We start from the raw sequence: 26196 nt of genomic DNA, 5'->3' as shown, positions 1-26196 counted from the left end.
CTGTCACCATACAACATGATTACAAGGTCATCAACTGTATTTCCTATGCCGCGCCTTTCATTCCTGTGACGTAATCATTCCACAACTGGAGGCCTGCATCTCCCACTTCCTTTCACCCATTTTGCCCATCTTCCCCATGCCCCTCTGTCTGGCAGCCATCAGTTTGTTCTCTATATTTATAGGTTGATTTTGCTTTTTGTTTGTTTAGTCATTTGGGTTTTTTAAGACTCCACATATGAGTAAAACCATATGGCATTTGGCTTTCTCAGTCTGACTTATTTCATTTAGCATAATACCCTCTAGGTCCATCCATGTTGTTGCACCTGGCAAGTTCTCATCCTTTTTACGGCTGTGTAATATTTCAGTGTGTGTGTGTGTGTGTGTGTGTGTGTGTGTGTGTGTGTGTGTGTTTACACCACATCTTCCTTATCCATTCATCTGTTGATGGGTTCTTAGGTCATTTCCTTATCTTGGCTATTGTAAGTAATGCTACAATAAACATAGAGTGCATGTATATTTTCAAATTAGTGTTTTTGTTTCCTTTAGGTAAAAATGTAGTAGAATTATTGGATCATGTGGTATTTCTATTTTTAATTTTTTGAGGAGCTTCCATACAGTTTTCCATATTGACTGCACCAATTTACATTCCCACCAACAGTGCATAAGGGTCCCTTTTTCTCCACATCCTCTGCAGTGCTTGTTATCTCTTGTCTTTTTATTTTAGCCATTTTGAGAAGAGTAAGGTGGTATCTCAGTGTGGTTTTGATTTGCATTTCCCTGATGATCAGGATGTTGATCACATTTTCATGTTGTGTGTTAGCCATCTGTATGTCTTCTTTGGAAAATGTCTATTCGGGTCCTCTGTTTATTTTTTTATTGTATTGTTTGGGGGCTTTTTGGTGTTGAGTTGTAAATTCTTCATATATTTTGGATACTAACTTCCTGGGAGCTTCTTAATGGGAGGACCATAGAATGGTCCGAACACCTGTTTGCTTTTCAGGAATACTTATGAAATAGTTACTTTTTAACCTGAAAATATCCAAAGGTTCTTTTTAACCCCAGTTGTTTGCATCTTTACAAAGTTACGGTTAAGTGCCACTAACAAACACATTCCTCCCATTACTAGTGCACAGTTTAGGTTATCTGCCTATGCTCCAGAGAGTGAGGGAAGGAAGGAGGGAGGGAGGAAGAAAAGAATATTGGGAAGTGGAGAGATTGAGCTCCTGAATGAGGTAGCTCATACTACCTGAATGATACAGTTAGCTGAGCCAGTAGGAAATTATTACCTAGACCAAGGGTGATATGAAGAATATGTTAAATTTCTCAGCTTGTTAATATTGATCTTTTAAATGGTGTCACTTTGAAAAATGACAACCAAGATTAGTGTGTGTATGTGTGTGTTATCATTCTCAAGGACCTTTGTCTATATAAATATTGAACAGAGAAATTCTCAAGCACCAAAATTTCTGTGAAGAAGAACAATTCAATGTAAGTAATGGTTTTACAGAAACTGGAGGTATAAGTGGAATGATACTTAGTTTTTACCCTCTGTTCTCCCCATTTTCATACTATACCTCCTTTTTATAAAATCATAAAGATAATGAAACTTACATACACAAGAACTAAATCCATTTCTATTATATTTTGCTAAGCATTGCAGGAGCACTCAGGTAAGATAGTATATTCCATAAATAGAGCCCCCAAACAGTAATGGTTTTTTTAAGTTTATTTGTTTATTCTGAGAGAGAGAAAGAGAGAGAACATGAGCAGGGGAGGGGAAGAGAGAGAAAGGGAGAAAAAGAATCCCAAGCAGGCTCCACACTATTAGTCGTCATCCTGGCATGGGGCTTGAATTTATGAACTGTGAGATCATGAGCTGAGCTGAAACCAAGAGTCCGGCACTTAATTGACTGAGCCACCCAGGCGCCCCCCAAGTAATGGTTGTTTTTTTTTAACCAACTTGCAATTTGTAATTCAAAAAAATTATTTATTTTCAATTTGCCTTTATTAGATTTTCAGGTAAGTAAGGACAACGGTTTAAAATGCTTATCACCTTCAGTTAAATCTGAACTTTACTTTTTTGCTTTCCAGTTATTTTTATGTTATTTGTATGTGAGTCTGAGTAATAACATTTAAAAAAAAATTTTTTAATGTTTATTTTTGAGAGAGAGAGAGAGAGAGAGAGAGACAGACAGACAGTGCAAATAGGGGAGGGGCAGAGAGAGAGGGAGACACAGAATACAAAACAGGCTCCAAGCTCTGAGCTGTCAGTACAGAGCCCTATGTGGGGCTGGAACTCACAAATGGCGAGATCATGACCTGAGCTGAAGTCGGACATTTAATCTACTGAGCCACCCACACGCCCCAGAGTAATAACATTTTTATAAAATCTCTGCTGTCAGGGCTCTGACGGTCTTCCTCACCATCAAGTACAACTATCTCCATTTACAGATAAGGACACTGAGACCCAGAAAGGAGCCAGTGACTTACCCAGTGTGGGACACCCTCTCCCCCTTTAAAGATCAGGCATAGATCCCAGGGGTTTGGTTTCCCATGTCAGTGCTCTCTCCCCTTCCCCCACTCCATAGACCACCAACTGGGACTGCAAAAGCTGGTTGATTTGATTCATATCTAACCAGCTTCTATGTGGATCCCCACATTTGAGGAACACTTCAACCCCGTTCTTCCACAGGTATGTCACCAAGGTCCCACAGTCTTACAGTAATTACCTGAAATATGTAATTTTTCAGCAAGGGTTGGAAAGGCAAGTGGAAGACTGACAACCAGAGCTACATATCCCTCTGGTACACTTCTTCCCTGCTGGCTTGGCTGGAAGCTTAGATTTGGCCCTGGCCTCTACCCAATGCAGTCCCAGCCTACTGTTTCTGGGCTCGAGGCTGAGGGAGAAGGACCTGAGCTATGTGCGGCTAAGTTGGGAACACTGGCCGGGCCAAAGTCAGCCCACCAGGGTACCAGGTGGCCAAGGTCAGCCAGCAGCAGAGGATGGTGTGCAGCAGTGGGGGAGGAACTGGGGGAAGTGATGGGAAATAGCAGTGAACCAGTGACCCAGCCCACAGTTCCATTATCTTCCCAGAGTTCCTTCTTGGGCCAGCCCTGTGCTAGTTGGAGCTAGAACCCAGTGATGAATCACACGCAGGCTCTGCCCCCTGAGTTCTGGGAATTATTTAGGTCCTTGTGATCAGGGTGGAGGGAAACACAAATGCAGTTAAAAGGAGCAAAGAAAATAGCTTCCGTTGGAAAAATAGGAAAGGTTTCACAGAGGGGAGGGCATTTGAGATTGGATTTAAGTAGCTGGTAGTATTTCTACAACCAGGGATGGCTCCCTTAATGATGGAGAAAGTTTGAAAAAAGGCCTGCCAAGGGAGGAGAGTGGTGAAGTCTAGCAAGGAGGCTGAGAGAGGCAACAGGGAGAAGTTTGTGAGTCAGTCTCAACCCTGGGGGAGGGGTGGGGCAAGGTCCCGGTGTCAGGCTCTCAGTTCCACTGTGTCTTGTGCTGTAAGATTGAGGTGGAGGAAGGGAGAGGTGGAAGAGGGAAGTAGTTCCAGGCAGAACTGACGTTGGCCAGGATTGGGGGGCACAAAGCAAGGTGGTGGATAGAGAGGGATTAAATACCTAGATAGAGGAGAGGCTAGAGAGAGCAGTAAAGTGGGTGGGTAACAAGGGGAAGAAGAGGGAAAGGAGGGAGAGAGGGGAGGGAAGCAGTAGTCAGGGAGGTTAGAGAGGGGAGACAGAAGGGAAGTTATGGGGGCGTGGGGGGAGGAGAGATGGAGACCTAGGTAGATAGAGACCTAGACCTCCCTAGGGCTACAATTCTATTTTGGAAGGGAACATCAGCAAGGTGTTTATCAAACATGTTTGATCACGAACCAAAGAAAAAGTTTATAACATTGTGTCCTGATATGCACATTCTTATACGTAATAGGGAAACTAAATTTGTCAAAATAACACCCTATGTCTGATGCATTCTGATATTTGGGGTTTAGGTTCTATTTCACTTTCTCCTTCTCCTTATTTAATGCTGGTTTCCACCCACTAAACCTGCAACGCCGTGGGTCCATCTGCAGCTACAAGGCGAGGAGCTGGCTCCACCCAGTGGTGAGAGAGAGGATGTGCAGCCTACAGCAGTGTCCGCTGGGCCAGCAGGCCGCTTCCTGCTTTACCTCTCCTATCCCTTCCCGACACACACACACCCTTGCTTAAAATATGCCTATTCTATGCCTTCTATGCTGCATCTCCCCTCCTAGTGCCCTTGGTATTAGTTTTATCTCATTTATAGAAATCACAGAATTACAAAATATAAAAGTCTGGGAAAAACCTTTAAAGACAATCTAGTTCTGTTCTCCTCCCTTGTTTTATGGAAACTGGAGCTTACAAAGGTCTGTGACCTGCCCAAGCCTATTGGTAGCAGAGCAAAGATTTCAGGTCTGAATAACTCCCTATTAAATCACACTTGTCATTTTCTTAACATTCAAATGTCAGAGAAAAAGGAAGGGGAAGGCCTGCTGTGGTTTTTCTTGGGCCCTAAACCCATACCCTAAGGCATAGCTAACTGCAAGCCCTACACAAGCCATCAGGAGAGCCCATAGAAGTTCACCTGTGGTTTTGTTGTTGGGGTTTGTTTTCTCAGTGAGCTGTGGACATTGGTGTTGGTTGTGGATATTGGGGCGCACCCAAAGCAAGACAAAGTGTAGCCATTTATGTGGATGTGTCAAAGTCGTGTTAATTTTAGTTGTGCACACTAACTATTGAGCTTCTGTACCTAGTTGCCGAACAGCACATTAATGGGTATGAATGACATTAAATGTGAGATTTTTTTATGCTTATTTTAACATTAAAATAAGCTATAGGTCTATGCAAATGCTTTTTGGCTCATCTGATCACACAAGTTAAGCAAGATTAGAAAGCATTAGCGAAACATATTCAACAGGTAGCAGTGCAGCAAGGTAAATTCTTCTTGAGGTTGGAGCCTGAGGGCAGAAATGTGCTGAGGAGAAGCCCAGCCCTGGACACCTCTCCCCTTCATCTCTAATCTAGGCTGAAATTCCTGGTGTGTAATCAAGGGACAGAGAGGGGTGACTCACATGGCTCAGCCCAGGTGATCAGACTTGACTGAAACACCCCCCTGAATAATGCCACACCTTCCCTGGACTGCACACGACTCCTCATTGGTTTAATAGCTGTCCCAGTATGCTAATCAGCTGTCCTAGCCCCTGCAATCCGGAGCCTCTGAATCTGTCTGGCCACTGATGGATTCTTTAGAAATGATGTCTAGCTCCACTTATACGAAAACAGTAACCAGCCTGGCTTTGATAAGGAGGCAACATCCTTGACTTCCTGCAAAGAAGTGAACCTAAGAGCTTTCTCCGTACCCTACCTCCAGCTTTATTTATATATATATATATATCCTCCTCATTGTTCTTCTCCTCCTTGCCATGGCCTCTACCTTCATTCCCCTTCTCACTACCTCTATCATTCTAACAAGTGCACATGCGTGAGAGTCATTCATACACACACACGTATGTACACACATCATCATCATCAAATATATAACCCTTTAAATGCAGACCGCCCCCTTGATGTAAAGGTCTGTCTGCTGGACCACACTGACGGATGCACTTCTCTAGAATCAGTGAGACCATTGAACAAATTTACCTTTGGAGAAAATAACAAAATCAAAATGACTCAATGTACATTTGGAATGGTGCTGTTTCCACAGTACTTCATCACAGACCATCTAAAAGTTTTTCCATCAATAATCGCTAGAGGTTTCATTTCCCAAGATTCCGTACAAAGCCAGAGGGAAGCATTTTCCTCAGAAAGTGTACGATATATTGCATCATGGTAATTTAATAGAGTAATGACTTTGTTTAGATTGTGACATTTCTTTAAAAGTTGTATTCATTTCAGAAAGAACCCCAGACATTCACACAAACACTTAAACTACTTGCTTTGTTTGTTCCCTCATGATCTACTATGTATAATTATTGAAATGGTGAGGACAAATGTGGCTATAGAAGAGCTGAGGTGGAATATTCTATCATTTGTGAAGAGTGTTGTGACCTCTTATGCTTTAATTTAAACTCATCATGTCCACTTGAAGCAGACAGAATGATATTGATCAGAGTTACATAATCTATCATCTTCATAAGCTTTAAATTAAAAAGCAAAATAAAGTTTAATATTGCCAGTTGCCTTCAACAATCACATTAAGATGGTAGTCAATGTCTTACTCAAAGTTATGAATTGATATGCCCAGCACAAAGTAGTTTTTCTAATTCTTAGATTTTTTAATTAAAAAATTAAGTCATACGGAGTCAATATAGAATCTGCCAACTGGAATCTGGGGTAGCTGCCATCAAATGCTGGTCTATGGATTGGATACAGTGGAATTACCCAGGGAGCTTTTCTGAATAATACAGCAGCTCAGATCCTGACCCCAGAGGGCGGTGCACAGCCAGGTACAGGGGCCATTAACTAGGGGTTTCCAGGAGTGTTCCTTGAGACAAGGTCTGATACTGCCCCCAAAAGAGTTCCACTTGCAAAGAAGTTTGGGAAGCACTGCACACTGTTTACTTCAGAGACTTATAAAGTACCTCATCATTTTATAGGATTTTGGAAGGCCTCCAGTAAAGAAACCAGCTTAGCAATATTTCCCAAACTTAAATGATATGTGACCTTGGAATCCAATTTTTATAACACCCAATCACGATTTTCCCAGGATATTTTCTTTTTTTGTTGTTTTTTTTTGGTTTTTTTAACGTTTATTTTATTTTTGAGACAGGAAGAGACAGAGCATGAACAGGGGAGGGTCAGAGAGAGGAAGACACAGAATCTGAAACAGGCTCCAGGCTCTGAGCTGTCAGCACAGAGCCCGACGCGGGGCTCGAACTCACAGACCGTGAGATCATGACCTGAGCTGAAGTCGGCTGCTTAACCGACTGAGCCACCCAGGCGCCCCTCCCAGGATATTTTCTAGGGAAAGGTAATCTAGTATCAATTTTCCAACACAGTCTCCCCTAGGGGAGAGTTCCCTAGGAATGAGTCTCCAGGAATGGGGAAGAGTGTGCAAATGTATGTTTATCAGATGATGACTTTATTAAGATTAGGAAGCACTGGTCCTAAAAAACTAGTAGTTATTTAATGTCTACTGTATGCTAGGCCCTGGGTTGGTCTCTTTACCTGCATGGATTTATTAAATCCTCACAACAACCCCACGAGGTTGTGGTTCAAAGATGCAAAAATGAGGCGTCGGAAGACACTCCCCCACACACAACTGTGAGTAAGTGTGAACTCTGGCTCTTTAACTTGTGCTTGGCTCTGGGAGGAAAGGAAAGTGAGAGACAGGATCAGTAGATGGGTGGGCTAGTGGCTGTTGCTGCTAAAACCTTCATTTTCCAGAAAGGCATTAATTATACAAATAGTACTCTAGGCATGTAATTCATTTTACAGGGCTTTCATTTTTTCAGAATTTTCAAACTGAGCATTCTCTCATAGGTTTTTGATAGCTGCTATCACAAAAAGTCATGGGATTGCTCAACTGAGAGTATCAGGATTTTAAAGAAAATTCCTAGCACTGTCTTTAGCATCTAGATCAAGGATCAGTTCTGTTGGTATAATTACCACTGTTTGCTTAAATTTAACCTTAAGTGACCAGATCACTGACCTTGGGTCAAAAGTCAAGGAAAGAAGGAAAGTCTCCCTGAGTTGTATCCTGTGTGGAATGTCATGATCTGGCTGTTTTGTTTATTTGATCACCCTAACGTAGAAGGGCCTAAATACCGTGGGAGTCAGAGCTTAGGGGACTGGAGTGACATCACAAGAGTGGGGAGGAAGAGGTTTTCCACAAGCTGAGAGAGTTTATCCCAATTGCCAGGGACCTTTGGATTACCCATTTTTTCCCTCTCTCTCTTCTTCCAGGACCTCTCTCCTTTTGGGTCCTTCTTTCTTTAAAGTAACTCATTTTCTTTCACCAGTCCTTATCCTAGAACAGCCCATCAGATTTCCTCCCTCGTCACCAAGCCATTCCAGTCCACACCCCAGGCCCTGTTCAGTCCATCATGGGACAGAGCTGACATTCTAATCATTGTCTTCACTGAGATTTATAGTGAAGATTTATATGAGAAATGTCCACGTAAAGAATAACTCAACACCTTCTGAAAGAGTACTTATGAAGATGTTGTACATTATATTATTTAGTGTTCCTCACAGAGAAGGACCACATGATAAATGTCTTTTATTTATTTTTATTTATTTTTTATGAAATTTATTGTCAAATTGGTTTCCATACAACACCCAGTGTTCATCCCAACAGGTGCCCTCCTCAGTGTCTTTTAGAATTCAGTGATGACGTGATATGGTGGGGAGCCAGACTGCTTCTCTTGCAGCAAAAAAGAATGTTTCCTTTTTGGCCTGGAAAGAAGTTTGAGCCTCAATTGCAGCATTATATAATATTTTTTCCTATTTATGTTTTAGAAGTCATATTAAATACATGTATGTCACCTTCAGTTCTTCTAAAAGTATCACTTGAGGCACCTGGGTGGTTCAGTTGGTTAAGCATCTGACTCTTGATTTCCACTCAGGTCATGATCTCACGGTTCATGAGTTCGAGCCCCACATCGAGCTTCGTACTAGCAGTGCAGAGCCTGCTTGAGATTCTCTGTCTCTCTCTCTCTCTCTCTCTCTCTCTGCCCCTCCCCTGCTCACTCTCTCTCTCTCTCAAAATAAATAAATAAACATTAAAAACCATGTCAGTAAATATGATGCTTTATTGATTTTTGAGCACTGCATATTCGTATTTTGAAAGCCCAAATTGCATTATAATTACTTCTGTTCCATGAGTCAAATCAGGATGCTCTAAAATTCACATTAGTGGAGGATGATTATCTTTAAATGGGTATTGCTAAGTGTCCCCCAAAATTTTTAAGTGACTTTTCTTTATTATTACAGCAATGCTCATTTATTATAGAAAAACTTGCATTGCAGGTGGACAAAAAAATTATATGTGATCCCACCAATCATTATTAGTATTTTGGCCTTCCAAATATGACTAAAACTAAAAACAATATCTTTTTATGTTGTTGAAGGGGAAACACAAGTAACAGATACTGCCAGAATGCTTGGGCAATAGGAGCGAGAGTAGGTCAAATCAATACAATTTATTTTTTCCAATGCTGGAAGTAAGTAGTGGAATGATTCAGAACTGCTTTATATCTTTTAATTTAATTTTGAATTAATTTTAAAATTCAAAATTAAATTAAAAAATATAGATTGGGATTTCCAACTCACCACTATCTTTACCCTATTCCTTTAGCTGGTTTCCTATGGTAATGATCTTTTTTTAATTTTTAAATTTATTTTATTTAAATTTTAGTTAACATACAGTGCAACATTAGTTTCAGGAGTGATTCACTTCCATACAACACCCAGTGCTCATCACAACTAGTGCCCCCCCTTAGTACCCATCACCCATCTAGCCCATCTCCCACCCACCTCCCCTCCAGCAACCTTAGTTTGTTAAGAGTCTTTTGTGGTTTGTTTCCCTCTCTTCTCTTCCCCCCTACTCACCATATGTTCATCTGTTTGTTTCTTAAGTTCCACATATGAGTGAAAGCATACGGTATTTATCTTTCTCTGATTGACTTATTTTGCTTAGCATAGTACATTCAGGCTCCATCCACGTCATTGCAAATGGCAAGATTTAATTCTTTTTGATGGCTGAGTAATATTTCATTGTATGTATATGTGTATGTGTGTGTATATATACATGTGTATATGTATATATGTGTATATGTGTGTGTGTGTGTATATATATACGTGTGTATGTGTGTGCATGTGTGTGTATATATACATTATATATATACAACGTATATTGTATTGTTGATAATGCTGCTATAAACATTGAGTTGCATGTACCACTTCGAATCTGTATTTTTGTATTTTTTGGATAAATACCTAATAGTGCTATTGCTAGATTGTAGGGTAGTTCTATTTTTAGTTTCTTGAGGAACCTCCATACTATTCTCCAGACCAGCTGCACCAATTTGCATTCCAACCAGCAGTGCAAGAGGGTTCCCCTTTCTCCACATCCTTGTCAATACTTGTTGTTTCATGTGTTAATTTTAGCCATTCTGATAGATGTAAGGTGACATCTCATCATGGCTTTGATTTGTATTTCCCTGATGATGAATGCTGCTGAGCATCTTTTCATGTGTCTGTTAGCCATCTGGATGTCTGAAAAAGTGTCTATTCATGTCTTCTGCCCATTTCTTCACTGTGTTATTTGTTTTGGGGAGCACTGAGTTTGATAAGTTCTTTATAGATTTTGGATACTATCCCTTTATCAGATATGTTGTTGGCAAATATCTTCTCCCATTCCACAGGCTGCCTTTTAGTTTTGTTGATTGTTTCCTTTGCTGTGCAGAAGCTTTTTATCTTGATTAAGTCCCAACAGTTCATGTTTGATGACCTTTTTTTAAAGAAACCACCATAGCAAATTATGATTGACATGTAAAAAGCTGTACATATATAATATGTACAATTTGATGAGTTTAGAGATAAGTGTACACCCATGAAGCTATCACAATAATCAAGGCCATGAACATATCCATCACCTCCCAAAGTGTCCTCCCTCTATGATGATGATGATGATGATGATGATGATGATGATCGTGATGACGATGATGATGACAGAACACTTAATGTAAGTGTACACTTAGCAAACTTTAAGTGTACAATACAATATTGTTAGCTATAGGTACTATGCTTATAGTGGATCTCACGATTTACCTCTCATAACTGACCTTGTACCCTTTGACCATTAATTTCTTGGGTTGGAAATAAGAGTACATATTCCCTACTTATACAAAAGGCGGCATGTTGTATACATTCTTCCACACCTTACTTTTTTTACTTAAAAAAGTAAAGTAAAGTCTGCCTTGGAGATCTTTCATGTGAAAACATAGAAAGCCTTGTCATTTTTGTTATAACTGTGTACTATCCGGTTCTGTGGCTATATGGGTTATTTGGTCACCTACAGTCCACCTTTTAATTATGAACAGCAACACATTGAATACACATGTTTACATCATCCTCTACATAAGTAGATTAAGATATATACGAAATTTTCCAGGATTAAAGTTGCAGAAACAAAAGATAAGTATACATTTTTTTTAATTTTGGTAGATATTGTCAAATTGCCCTTTGAAAAGATTATATCTTCCATTTCTGTCAGTGAGTTTCCCACAGCATCATAATTATTTTTTATTTTAAAACCCCTGTGTGATTTCTAGTTTTTAATGTTTATTTATTCAGAGAGAGAGAGAGAGAGCAGGGGAGGGGTAGAGAGAGACAGAGAATCCCAAGCAGGCTCCACGCTGTCAGTGCAGAGCCTAATGCAGGGCTCGAACAAACTCACAAACCATGATCATGACCTGAGCAGAAATCAAGAGTCGGATGCTTAACTGACTGAGCTACTCAGGCACCCTAAAACTCTCTGTGTGATTTAAAAAAAACAAATTCCATTCTGATGATGCTGGCTCATTAGAGCTTATATTCTCTGATCCCAATCCAATTGTTTAATATATGAACTTGAAATTGGTATAGTCAGCCCTTCATTATTTATTCACACATAAAGGAACCATGGCATAGATATCCACAGAGGCAGATAATTCCCTGGTAATTCAATTCAGCTTTGAAATATATTGTGACTTTTTCCACATTGAATTTTCTTTCCTAATGATGTCTGCATTAGGAAACATTAACTCATAACTTTTAGCACAAAGTGCCTGCTGGTAGAAGAAGAAAGCCAAGAACTGGAAAGAAATTACTGTAGGATTCAAAATGTTTCCACTACATCTCCAGGATCATAGATGATATTTATTTCATTGTTTTTGATATCTGTATTTACAAATTTTTTTAATGTTACCATGTATTCAGATTACTTGTATAAAAAATAGATTCATGGTGGCAGTTAAAATGAAAGTCCCAACACAAGTATAATATTTAATTTCTTTTCAACCTGAGAAATGTAAATCCGTAAGAGAAACAATATAATTTTAAGTAGCACTAATTAATCAATGAATATAAATTATAATGAAAACAGTTCTAATATATTTAAAACCACTCCTCACCATGTATCACTTCAAGAATGCAGAAGCCAAGTGTAAATAACGGAGAGCTTACGGGGTTGTGATGGCCGCAGCATAATTATCTGGGTGGGGAGGGAGGCAGTACAGAGATGTCTGATCCAGCCTTTCTCTCCCCTTGCAGCATCTTCCTCAAAGAGCTGGAGAAGTATGAGCAGCTGCCTGAGGATGTGGGACACTGCTTTGTTACCTGGGTAACTGACCTGAAATGCTTCTTCTCCCACTGTGCCATCCTTTCCAGGAGGGTACATGGTGTCAGATGGCATACTGTTTGCTGCCTGACCTGAGGGCTAGTGTCACTGATATTCTAACACAGTGCCAGGGACTCTAGGGAGGGGGCACAAGTATATCTGAGAGGAGCAGACCATCCCCAAGGAGCAGAGTCCTCCTTGGGAAAAGTCTTTAGACATTGTGTCCAAGCTCCACATTGAGTTCTCCAGGAACTTTCTAAAACTGAGACATCAGGAGAGTGGAACAGGATCACCACCCATGATAGAGGAGCCACTCCAGTTCTAACCATTGGTTTTGTTTTGTTTTGTTTTGTTTTGTTTTGTTTTTACAGGATTAGGATTAGGGCAAAATTAGGCCTTCAGGAATCCATCAAACCATTGGTTACATTTTCTTCCTTCATAGAGAAAAACAGATTCCATAGGTATCCATCCCAGTTCTGACCTACAAAATTAGTGTCTAGTCATTTTCTTTCCTGGTGCTATTGTCATGGGCCAAGTAAATGGGCTAAATGTACCAGGTTCTAATTATATAAATGGGAACATTAGTCTCCATTAGCATCCACACCATGTTATTCTGAGCTCAGGTTCATGACGGGAATGCAAACATCTCCAGGGAAATCCACCTGTGATACTAAGTGCAACTAAACATGGAAATCCTTCCCTGGGGTCAGGAGTTCTATTTTATAATTATCTCATTATAATTTCCACTCAAAATCGGCTACTTTTCAAAGTGTATTCATGATTCAGAGATTTTACGCTCTCAACAACCTATGGAATAGGTAGGGCTATAGTTATGCCTTATATTTTATAGATGGAAACAATTTAGATGACCTAGGAGGTTGACTAGTCCACTGACATGTAATAAATAGCACAGCCAATTCCACAGCTCAAGACCTGAGTTGTTTTCTTTACATGAAACCTTAGTGTTTGCTTCCTGGCATACTCTCATTTCTTAAGGAAGTCTCAGACTTTGTGTTAATACATTTTCTACCTCTAAATACATGAGCCTGTGCACAGTTCACATTAATGCTGATCAACAATTTATGATCCCTTGCACAGCCAATGTAGAGGAAAAAAATAAGTGAAGGGATTTTTTTTCACATCTTGTTTCATACAATTTGTGGATCTGCCTAACAATCAGCCATAAGTAGGATTTATCATTATGTCCTAGGGCTGATAAATGCCTCCCAGGTAGTATATAAGCCCTAAAATTGGTCTCAGAAAACTTTTGATGATTGCATAAAATAGGCACATTTTTCCCAGAATTATCCCAAGGTGACTTTGTTAAGTCTCATAATCTTCACATATGAGGCTAGAAAGAGTTGTTTCAGTATACTGGAAGGCAGTGGTTATGACCAAGAAGCACGAAGTCAGCTTGCCTGGGCTCTACCACTTTCTACGTGGGAATTGAAAGTTACTTAACCAACCAGTGCCGCAGTTTTCACATCTGTAAAATGGGGATGCTGCATAGTGTTCTCAGGAGGATCAGATGAGTTAATATATAAGAGAAGCTCTGAGAATAGTGCTGGCATGAATGAGATCTGCTATACTTAACACATATCTATCTGGGCTGCTGTCTCAGAAGAGGATATCCCAGGTGTTCTGTAGGCACCAACACTGGCAGCACTTCACAAATGGGAAAACTACTTAGTGGCCAACATATGCACACCTTTCCCAGTAGCAGGGACATGGAGTACTAACCCAGAGGGTACTAAGAGAAACAAGAAATGATTTTTTTGCCAAGCTACAAGGTTGTTGGCTTGAAGTTACAATTGGGTTAGGACTCATTGTTCATCCCTGTCCCCAGAGGGTCCCCTTGCTTTCCTTTCCCCCATCATTGCTTCTGGAAAATTGGAGATGATGGCATAGACACTGGCATGGCCTACAAACTACCCCCAATGGAGACATTTGGGATACAATCAGGTCTTCCTCTGAGATCACACTTTATTTTCATTCTTTGAGTTTTGTTTTTAGAGAAAATGCTATCATTTTTCAAGATGGGAAGCACAATTGTAGCTAATCCAAAAAAAAAAAAAAAAAGAAAAGGGATGACGTCTAAACAGATTCTATCCAACTTCAAAATATGTTATGTGAATTGGGTTTTCAAAGTCTTTCTAGTACAGTCTAGTATTTCAGCAAGCTTTCTCCACCTGCAGAAAGGAGAAAAGTATCCCCAAGTTTGTTAGGGGAACACGGACAGATAAGCCCAGAACATTTGCCACAGATAATCCTGTGGCACACAATATCTGAGAGCTTAACTACACAACCCCTGCTGGGTCCTTCAGGCACAGTCAACAGAAGGGAGCAGCTAACGGACGCTTACCTGTCATTGCCTTTGTTCTTTTCAGGCAGACAAATTTCAGATGTACGTCACCTACTGTAAAAACAAGCCTGATTCCAACCAGCTGATCCTGGAGCATGCAGGCACCTTCTTTGATGTAAGCCATGATTTTCCATTCTTGAGTCATTGATGAGTGGGTGGGTGGAAATGTTTCTCTACTTTGGGATAGTGGGTTTTTATCCTAAAGTCCTCTTTTTAATTTGGCCACCCAAACCTCTATCTCAGGAGTAAAGCATGGAGAAAAGCCAAAGCAGTGCTTGTCTTTTGTTTTACCCCATCCCATCTCAAGTGGTGTGGTGTTAGACAAGGAACATTGGTCCTTCATGCCTCAGCACCAAACTGGGCTGGCCACCATCTTGTGTGCAGAGAGACCGGCAGTATAACCCACACGTTAAGATGTTTCACTTCTACTTCATACACAGCTCCCTCAAACGCAGGGCTTCTCAAAGTGTGGTCCTCAGAGCAGCCACATCAACATCACCTGAGAACTTGTTAGAAAGGCATATTTTGGACCACCTCCCCAGATCTGTTGAGTCAGAGTCTCCAGGGCTGAAGCCCAACAATCTGAGTTTTAAGAAGCCACTCAAGTTTGAGAGATACTACTCACATGCAATTATTTCAACCTTGACTACACATTTGAATCACCTGGGAAGTTTTGAAAATACTGATTCCTGGGTCCCACCCTTGTGATTCTGGTATGATTGGCTTGGGTTTGGCCTGGACTTTGAGAGTTATAGCACAGCCAGTGCTGATCACTTGGGCTGTAATGGAAGCCAAGCAAAGATGGCACTGATGTACCTTTTGTCTGGTCCCTTGCTTTAGAACAAGGATCCATCCCTGCTAGTGAATGATGGCATAAGTCTACATATTGCTGGGCCCAAAAGAGTGACCTGTTGGCTATAAAGTGAACAGCATCAAATGGGTCAATGTAGGATGTAAGGGAAGAACGAGGTGTGAAGAAATTGGGGGAGGGAAGTTCACTGAGAAAGAGACTGTAGCAGTGATGGCCATTATGGTAGTCCCATCAGAAATGACAACAACTTGAAATACAGAACTTTTTAATGTTTGTTAGTCTGTGTTTCTGCCTACCCGCTTTCATTTCTCCCATGAATATTTGAGTATTTACTATAGAGAAGATGGTGTTCTAGGCACCTTCAGGAATACAGACATTTAAACATCATTCCCATATTCAAGTTTACAAAATGAACCTCTGAGCATCTTTCTAGACTGATGCCGCCAAAATAGAAATGATTCCACAAGTGTCTCATTGCTCTGTAAAGGAATGACCCTTGAATGGGAGAAAGCCAGGCAAGAAAAAACATACATGACTTTTTTAAATGAAGCGTTGATATGCAAATGGTCCTGAGTGTCCCAAACTGGAATTTTAAGGTTAGATTTGATAAAACAGAAAATTCAAGAAAAGTACTTCTTTAACTTGGTATCTGAATTTATTGGATATCATACTGGATGTTCTCCACCACTATTACCTCTGTTAATAATGTATTTTCTTTAACATGTTTCTGGTCGATTACTCATCAATAGTATGCAGAAGGGTGTTTGTGAAGTTTTAAATGCATTGTGTCCTGTCTTCCAGGTAGCATTTTTCTGAACATCCATGCCCTGTGCTCTGAGCATGCCTCAGACTCCCCCGCTTCCTCGTCTTTGCTCACAGTGCGCTCTCTGCCTTACCACTCTGTGTGTAAAATGCACCTGCACAGGCACACACACACACACACACACACGCACACACTGTCACTCTTCGGAATTCTTTCTATCCTTTAAAAGTCAATGTGTCCTGCAGGAACCCTTCCCTTTCCCTATGCATGTGTTATACTTTGTATCTCTCTTATAGTGTTTATAACAATTTCCCTTATGGGGGTTATCAGTGTACCTTTCTATTACACACACCTCCTCCCACCTATGAGCCCCTTGAGGTTGGCTGATGATTTGCTTGGTTTATTTTGTACACATCATAGTGTGCGGTGCTAATTGGCCTTTTCCTTTAGTCCTATGGTCATCATATTCCTATTTCTAGCCAATTTCTAGACTTTGACTAGTCAGTTAGATAACCTCCAAATTTTACACCCTTCCCCCACCCTCCATTCCCAACATAGTGCCTGATGAGCCTCTACTTTAGTTGGGAAGACCACTGGAAGCCAGGAAAACTGTCCACTAGGTAGGAGTCCCTGGATCTCGGCATAGAGGTGGAGAGGGAGAACAGTAACCTCTCAGTAACCTCTCCTGATTGTTCCTAGAGCTTTCCAGAACCCGTATTATTTGTGGCTTTTTTTTCCGTTTCATCAGAAAGGGTTCCCTAAGTTCTTCACTTAGAAAATATCTGCTTTAGGCCCTCATTCTATAAAAGAGATAAGCCCTTAAGAAAGGCTGTCTTTTAGTATCCATTATCGTAAAGAGTGCACAGAACATTGAAGTTCCAGAAAGGGGCACACCTTCACACGATCCAGAATTTTCTACTTCGGATGTGAGAGCTGTGAGGCTGTGGTGTTTGATGCTAAGCTGGTTAGCAAGCATGGTTCGGCGGACCTAGCCCCCAGAGGCAACGCCTTCCTCCCTTCCTCGCTGCCCCACATGCAGCCTTCCCAGAGCTGGCAGAGATGGACGGCTGTCAAAGGTGCCCTATTGCCGGTGCTCTCTTGCCAGAGCTGCCAAGTAAACAGACGATGTTCCTTTGCCCAGAGAGTCAGGCTGCCAGCTCTTTTGCCCATCACCCTCGGACAAGTCCAGCTAGAACTCCACACCTCTAGGGAAGAGGCACACGGGTGAGAAAGTTGCTACTTTCTGGGATAGCTGGCAGGAATGCGAAAATTGTTTTTTATTCCCTCTTCTTCCCCTTCCTCCATGGCCACATGACAAGTCCTCTCTCACATAACTTTAAAATGTTTCTTGGGCGCCTGGGTGGCTCAGTTGGGTAAGCATCCGACTTTGCTTCAGGTCATGATCTCACAGTTCATGAGTTCAAGCCCCACAGCAGGCTCTCTGCTGTCAGAGCAGAGCCTGCTTCAGATCCTCTGTCCCCCTCTCTCCGCCTCTCCCCTGCTCAAACTCTCCCTCTCTCAAAAATGAATAACATTAAATTAATTAATGACTTGATTAATTAATTAATTAAATGTTTCTTGTATTCCTCCCAGTGCTTTGTTCTTACTGACCCTAGCCTAGGACAAGCCCGTGGTACACACCTACAGATGTAGATAGATAGATAGATAGATAGATAGATAGATAGATAGATAGAGCTATACATTATATGTATATTTAAAGTGAACACTTTAATGGTTTTAGTATATTCACAGATATGTGCAACCATCTCCACAGTCAATTTTAGAACATTTTCATCACCTCAAAAAGCAGCCCCACACCCTTTAGCCATCACCCCACCTTATCCTCCCACCTGTCCTTAGTGCTAAACAACCAATGGTACATTTTCTGTCTCTACAGATTCACCTATTCTGGACATTTCATAAAAATGGAATCATATGTATTCTTTTGTGACTGACTTTTTTCACTTAGCATAATGCTTGCAAGGGTCCATCTATGTTATAGCATATATCAGGACTGCATTCCTCCTCATGGCCAAATAATATCCCATTGCATGGATATCTCACATTGTATATCTCCATTCATCAATTGATGGACATTTGGGTTGTGTCCACTTTTTCACTATTATTAATAATACTGCTGTAAACAGTGTATATAAGTTTTTGTGTGGGAGTATGTTTTCATTTCTCTCAGGTATATACCTAGGAGTAGAATTGCTGGATCGCATGGTAACTCTGTGTTTACACGCTTGGGATTTTTCAACAACCTCCTAACTGGTTTCTCCATCTCTATTTCCCAACCTCCGCCCTGTATGTTGTTATTAGGCTAAATATTGCTCTCTCTGAGACATTGCTTTCACCATGTTTTTCTCCTATTTAAGATCTACAGTACTTTTCCATTGAGAAGCTCACCACCAAATCCTAATTTTTTTTTTTTATCTAGCTCAACCCTATCAATGGCCTAAATATATCTTGCTTATCTGACTGTACTTTTCATTTTTTCCTGGACTCCAGGTGTACATCCTCTATACCATTCTGCATGGTCCTCATTATCATATAAATACCCAATGATTATTTCCTGTGCATTTTTTATATGCTTTCCATTTATAGAATGCCACTTGTCCAGCTTTGCACTTCCCCACCCCCACTTATCCTCTAAACCTCAGCTGAAGACTTTATCTCTACTAAGCCATCCACCACTCCTGGGCCCAGCCATTGCTCTCTGTTCTCGCTGGGAATACCTTCCATCCCCTTTGTTGCTATTTATGTGTGTGAGTATTCTCAGCCACCTGGTGTGTAAGGTTCTTGAGGCAAGGGGACTACATGGACCCTTCACTAACCTTCACAGCACCTACACCTTGGGGTGTGGAAGGTCATTTTGGAGGCAGGATAGAGAATGGTGTAAAATGAGAGGCTAGAGGCCCAAACAGCAGCTGGAGGTCATGGGTGTAGCCTGGGCATGGATGGCGTGGAGAGGAAAGACTTGTCACTGGGGAAAACACAAGGAGAACAACTAAAAATGACTCCATGGCTATCAGCTCAAGAGACCTGAATGAGGGAGATGCCATTGATCACAATGAAGAAGTTGTAAAGAATACAGTGGTGATTCTGGGTTGGGATGGGTCTAATTTGAAGAGAGAAGGGATGGTAAAGGAGATATGCCCTTGTGCTGTTTTAAGGAGACTGAGGGAGAGGAAGACTCAGGAGCCATCGGCATAGAAATCCGAGCCCCATGCCCTTATTCTCATCGTCCCACTAGCCCCTTGTGATCACCTCCGCTCTGGGTTGATTTTTCCTTTCACTTTCTGCTTCACCACCTCTCCTTTACCCTTCTGTCTGCTGTTACCTCCTCAGTCTCATTTTCCACTTTTATCCTTCCCCATTTCTTTATAAGTTTCATTTCTGACACACAAATCTGCTTTCTCTCCCCTTTCACCACCTCTCCTTTTCTCTGTGTATTCGTCTTGGTCTCTCTTGGTTCTCTCCCCATCAAAGAACGGTTCCTCATAATTTTCTACCCCTTTTCCTTTTGCTCTCTTCTCACCCCACCGACTTCCTCCCAAGATACACGCATGCACACACCCTTTTGTGTGTCATGGTGCCTGTTTTCATCCCTGTAGGAAATACAGCAGCGGCACGGTCTGGCCAACTCCATCTCTTCCTACCTAATCAAGCCCGTCCAGAGGATCACCAAGTACCAGCTGCTCCTGAAGGTACTTCCCCTCCCCTCTGGGCACCTCCTCCTGCACTACTGATCAGGTCCAGGGAGCCCCAGCTTTGCCCAGGATGGGAAAGCTTCCATCTCAAGACCTTTCCTCCATCTAGAGAAAAACTTCAGAGGTGAACCCCCATTGGCTTTGCTGGCTCCCAGACTGCATGACCTATCCTGTGAAACTCTAGGTGTTTATTTGCTGGGGGACAGAGGAGAAATGAGAGCAGGAACACGTTTTGACTGCTTTCATACCTGCCCACCACTGCACAGTTTGGAGCAGTTATGGCTGACACTTAGGGCCTCACTTGCTCTTCCCTCCTGGGACAGATACCTCCTGGTGGTCCCTCCTACTGTCAGGGGTCAAGGGGACACTGCCAGTCAACATAGACAGTGGAGGCCCAGGGTGGCATCTACCATTGCCTTAATCTCTGTGTTTATCAAGACTATGAGGTTTTTGAGAGAAAACACTCAAAGAGTGCATATTAAAACACAATGACACTCTTGTGTCTGGAGGATCCCATATGTTAGGTAGGGGTTCTTTTGGAGCCAAGCAAACAGATTTGGATTTTCTCCAAAATATTTGCTTTGAAATTCAAATAATCAAATTATGTAAAATAGTAAGTAATGTGGGCTGCTTCTTCAGAGAAGGATACACCGACAGTCTGAAGATGTGACATTTCCCCCACAGAAAGCCTGGGAAATCGATATTATAAGCAGTTATATAACCCCTATGTATATTAATTCTCAAGGTGTAAGGGTAGAGTTTTCCCTGAGTTTGAATATTTGGCTGGTTGCTCCTCAAATGCAAAGGATAAAGGGATAGTGAGAGGCATGTTGTAAGTAGTATAGCTCCAGAGAAAATCTGCTGAAATTCAACTCATGTTTAGAGATGCTTGCAGAATCCCACATATTCTAGCTTCACTAAACCTGAAAACCAGTCTAGTTTCACGTCTAGGTTTCTGGTCACACTGGAGGTGCCCACGGACAGCCACTAGGGTCTCCCTGCTTAGCACATGTGATTCCATGATGAGAAGAGCATGAGCCCCCATGGGGCCCCATGAGCCCATGCCCTGGAACTCTTCCCCAGTGAGGGTCAGGTCAGGGACTAGAACCACCCTTTCCCTCCTGCCTCCGCCTTCAAACCTTCTCTTTCCTCGTCTCCAAGAAGAGACATTTTGGGCTTCTGCTTCCAGGCACTCAAGTCATCAGCTCTGCAGAAATGGCTTAGAGAGTTACAACACAGCATCATGCCCTTGGCCTTTGTTGAGAACTCATGTGAGAAGTAACAATGTGCAGAACATCTTGGCTGTTTTGGCAGAATTGCTTTTGAAGATGTCATCTTTGTTTTTTAAAGTTCTTTATATAAAGACTCACAGAAATTCTCATAAGATCTCAGAGTAGGGTGTGGGGGTTCTCTCCTAAATAATTGGTGTACTCTCTACCTTTAAATCACAAGAGCTTTTAGCTCCTTCTTTGCCTTTGACTATCAGACAATTAGCATTGAGTCCTGTTACGACTACTGTATTGTTACTGGTTTCTCCTTAGCCCAGATTTCTGTGTGTAATGATCCTCTCCTTCCCTATCCCATTTAACACTTGGCCCTTTAAAATGATTTTTCTTGTACCAGAGGATTTTTTAAAATTCATGTTTGTGGTTATTAAATTTAAGCATCTCAAAGCTTTTCAGGAATTGGTGGGGTTGTGAATTAAAAAGTAAAACAAAACAGGGGTGCCTGGGTGGCGCAGTCGGTTAAGCGTCCGACTTCAGCCAGGTCACGATCTCGCGGTCCGTGAGTTCGAGCCCCGCGTCAGGCTCTGGGCCGATGGCTCGGAGCCTGGAGCCTGTTTCCGATTCTGTGTCTCCCTCTCTCTCTGCCCCTCCCCCGTTCATGCTCTGTCTCTCTCTGTCCCAAAAATAAATAAAAAATGTTGAAAAAAAAAATTTAAAAAAAAAAAAACAAAAGTAAAACAAAACAAAACAGAAACTTGCCCATCCACACTTGCCAATGCCTTAAATCGAGTAAGATCCAGTTCGGGGCTCCTGGGTGGCTCAGTCAGTTAAGCGGTTAAGCATCTGGCTTCGGCTTAGGTCATGATCTCACAGCTTGCCTGCCTCATGAGTTTGAGCCCCATGTCCGGCTTTGTGCTGACAGCTCAGAGCCTGGAGCCTGCTTCAGATTCTGTGTTTCCCTCTCTGCCCCTCCCCACTCGTGCTCTGTCTCTTTCCTTCAAAAAATAAACAATTAAAAAAATTTTTTAAAACGTAAGATCCAGTTCTAAGAGAAATATAGCTTTTCAGCTCTCCCTTTTAATCCCACAGGGCTGAAGTTCCCCGGATAATTATGTGACACAGATAAGAGAGGAAAGTGGAGGATGGACAGGCTGCCCTGTGTTTTGCTTTAGGTGATGGGTGGGTGGGCTCTGGGCCCTTCACTCTGTAACTGGATGTTTTAGGAAGAGATGACTGTGCAGGTAACTGAGAAGGAAAAAAAAAATGAAGTAGTGGGAATTTGTGGAAAATCTGTAAAAAAGATTTACCAAGGTAATTTTGACCTCTTATAAATGCATTGGTAGCAGAGTACTGCAGAGTAAAAGCTCAGTTTGCTGAGCTCTTACTATAAATAAACAATATGGGATTTATTTTCTCATTAAAGACAGTTTTATTCCAAATAAACTGATATTTAATTATCAGTATCCTCTGGGATTCCTCACTTTGGGTGTTGCATGAAAATCAAAACTATCCGTCAGTTAGTGTTCAATATTCTCCATGTAAATCTGCTACAGATGTCCTTTGAAGTCTAAATTAAATTGGAGCTTTCTCTTTAATAACAAGTATATCAAGGATCCAAGGAGAATTTATGGGCTTTGGTGGTTGATTGATGGACTTGCCACACTGCTTTGGGGGGTTAAACCATTTGGAATTTTCTATTGCACACTGAAGCATATATTTCTTATTTGTCTCTTGTGCTTCTGCCTGGAAATTCCTTTGAGGATGTATGGGAAACAAGGTCAGGAGAGTTAAAATTAGGAAAGGGTTGGGGAGAGTAAGAGAACTTCAGGTTGGCAGAAGTAAGTGCAACTTTCTGAACAGTGATGCCATTATACCGACTGGAACCAAGGACCGAGCTGAGAACTGATCACTTCTGCCTCCCCAACATGCTTGAGGCAGTTCACCTCTCCTTTGGGCACTCAAAGCTCCCTTCTTCATATGGGATTGTATCCAAGATGACACAAAGGATTGGACTTTTGTGTCAGATGCTCACTAATCAGATATCTTACCAAGTATAAAGCTTTTACTAATAATTTCAAGGATACAAATAATCCCAAGGAAGAGATAATGCAGAGAGAAGTCCAGAACTATCAACAGCTCTAAGCCCTTTCTTGGAGCATCAGGATATGCTGTGGCCCAGACTAACACACAGACTTTCTAGATGGTATATCTTGTATAATATCATTTACCCTGAAGAGAGCCATTTTGTTTATGAAACATACTATTTACTTAGATATTTGCATAGCATATGTGATATCTTACAGGGAGCCATGCCCCTAAAGCCATAGATTCCAGGTTTGTTTACTGTAAGAAGTCCTAGACAAACCAGATATATCCTACTAAAAGCATTCCATAGATAAGGACTCTCCTGCTAGGTACTACCATTAGCCAGGAAGTCTGACATGTTTACAGGGTTTGATCTGGTCAACTTCTTTCTTTCCTGGAAGTGCATCTCTACCCCATCCACCCATCCTCTGCCTTCACCAGCCCCTACAGAAGGAGAGGGTATGGATTGCAGATCTGTTGCTTAACTGTTTTGTTCCCAGTGTCAAAACGAACAAAATACAATAACCCTCAAAGGAAAAATGAATGCCAATATTCCTCTGGTTTGGGCAAAATCACTCCAAATGGCCCTTAGAATTTTTAAGATAGTTGAAGATTATTTTTTCTCCATCAACCAGATACTATATGTCTTTGTGGAGATAATAGTGACCTAGTCTTCAATGAGGAAGTAAGAGAGGGCATGCTCTGAGAAGCCTCAGCGTGGTGGACGTCATGGGGGAGATAGGGTTGGCATGGTGGGTAGATTCTAGATTTAAGATTTAAAAAGAACTAGTCCAGAATCCCATATACTTGTCCCAAGGTATGAACTCCTGATTTATATGATCTAAAAATATGTTATAACTCTGAAATGCTATAAACCTATAATGTCTCTGAGCCCGGGTTGCTCCCAGTATGGTGGGAAGTCAGCATTTAGGGAGAAGAGGTACATAAATAAATGTGGTGCCAGAAGTAGATGTCTGTTGCTAAGTCTAGGGAAAAAATATAGTGGTAGAATCCTTTGGAGATAACTCTCCATCCCACCCCACTTTTCTTATAGCTTAGAGGAAACCATTACAGAGAATGAAGTTGGTCTGTAATCACCTTGATGGGTTAGGTGGTGGGAGGGTGGGAAAGCTGGGGCAAATGGCTCTAATTGTGTCTGGACTTTTTCCCCAGGAACTTTTAACTTGCTGCGAAGAAGGGAAGGGAGAGCTCAAGGATGGCCTGGAGGTGATGCTCAGTGTCCCAAAGAAAGCCAATGATGCCATGCATGTCAGCATGCTGGAAGGTAGCTGTCTTCCCAGCCTCCCTGGGGGGCCTCCTGCTTTCCTAAGACTGGGGAGCTTGTGTTGTGGGAAGGAAGTGGCATGACGTCAGGCAACGGGCAAGGCTGGAAGAGAGGAGAAATGGCAAGTTGCTACATAGGTCCTCAGGAGGTGTGAGAGGAGCTCCACAGGGGCCAACTCGATCAATACCTGCCTCCAGGTAGAATCAGACCTCAGCTGTTTTGGATATGTGGATAACTCACTGCATGGGAAGTAGTCCAGGACAGGCCATCATCCTTACTATAAATGTGCCAGAACCCTGACCCACAGCAGTCCTGTTCATCTGCAATAGCATCTGCATCGCATTTGTCATCAGAATGAGTAGAAGTCCTGCATGCATGTGGACATACATCCAAGGTCTCCAGCCTTATGTTCTTCTTTTTCTTCTATTGTAATAAAATATACATAACATAAAATTTACCATTCTAACTATTTTTAAGCACACAGTTCAGTGGCATTGGGTATGTTCACATTGGTGAGCAACCATCCTTACGGCCTTCCTAGCAGGTGAGAAAAGTCCAGCCAGACAGACCTGATAGGACTTCACCAATGTACATTTAGTCCACTGGAACCATGGTCTTGGGGCCCAGAAACCTGGTAGAGTGAGACTCCAATAAAATGCCCTTAACACCACAGAACAGAGGAGCAGAGCAGTTGCACTGGGGCGGAAGTTGTCGGATGAGTTCAGACTCCACATTCCAGTCTGGCCTGGAAAACAGATGTTAAGGGGGATCAGTGTACTCTGTTGTAAATATGCAGAGCTGTAGGCTGTTTTTTCTCCTCTGGACTCCATCTCTCACCATCACCTTCCCTCCCACTTCCCCCACCTCTAATCTTGGTCTGGTCTCACTACTTCCTGGGCCACTCTGAATATAGGAAGCTATAATTCTTCATATAGCAGAGCCCTGGTTACCTTCTCCAGACTGAGCACTAACCATCTGAACATCCTGTTGCCACAGTTCTCTGCCCCCTTTTCTGTTTGCACTCCATCCCCATCCCCAGCCCTGGTGTCCTCGTCTGTTAGCACCCTTCTCCTCCAGCCTGTCCCTGACCTGTATTCTGGATCCAGTTACTCCAAGTATGTGGAACAGTAGCAGCAACACCTGGGAGCTTGTCAAAAGAGCAAATTCCTGGGCTCCACCCCACAGCTGCCGAATCCCAGTATTCTAGGGGCAGGAGTGGGCAGGAATCTGTGTTTTGACAAGCTCTGCAGGTGATTCTCAAGCACACTAAGTTTCAGAACCCCTGTTCAAATTTAAAGTGGAATAAATACAGCTGTTAAAGGCTTGTGCACCACATTAGACAGGAGCCATCAAAGGGAAGAGTCCTGGGAATGGACTGTAAGAAATACAGCAATGACAAATAAAGTGGAGTCGAGGGCACTCCATCAGACAGTCCTCAACCCCAGTCAGAGCTCGGAGCCCAAGTCTGTGGGGAGCTGTAGAGGAAGAAGGTGATATGGGGTTTGCCCTTGCAGGAGGTCCCAGGCGTTTGAGAAGATACCACTGATACTGGTTATGTGTAGGAGACCGGTGCAGAAAGGGAGATCTGATTACAGT

General features: G+C 42.0%; 1 protein-coding gene across 23 annotated transcripts in view; it reads left to right on the top strand.

The window, feature by feature from the left end:
* KALRN (kalirin RhoGEF kinase) overlaps positions 1-26196 on the top strand; it is a 672273-nt gene that overhangs the window by 424865 nt on the left and 221212 nt on the right. For all 23 annotated transcript variants that reach the window (XM_058731109.1, XM_058731107.1, XM_058731105.1 and 20 more), the window contains exons 26-29: positions 12289-12358; positions 14743-14832; positions 19909-20001; positions 24489-24600. In XM_058731109.1, coding sequence (XP_058587092.1) covers positions 12289-12358; positions 14743-14832; positions 19909-20001; positions 24489-24600 — 365 coding nt within the window. The remainder of the gene's footprint in view (positions 1-12288; positions 12359-14742; positions 14833-19908; positions 20002-24488; positions 24601-26196) is intronic.

The sequence above is a fragment of the Neofelis nebulosa genome, chromosome 5 (assembly GCF_028018385.1).
Source record: "Neofelis nebulosa isolate mNeoNeb1 chromosome 5, mNeoNeb1.pri, whole genome shotgun sequence".
Taxonomy (NCBI): Eukaryota; Metazoa; Chordata; class Mammalia; order Carnivora; family Felidae; genus Neofelis; species Neofelis nebulosa.
This window is presented reverse-complemented; position numbering and strand designations above follow the sequence as displayed.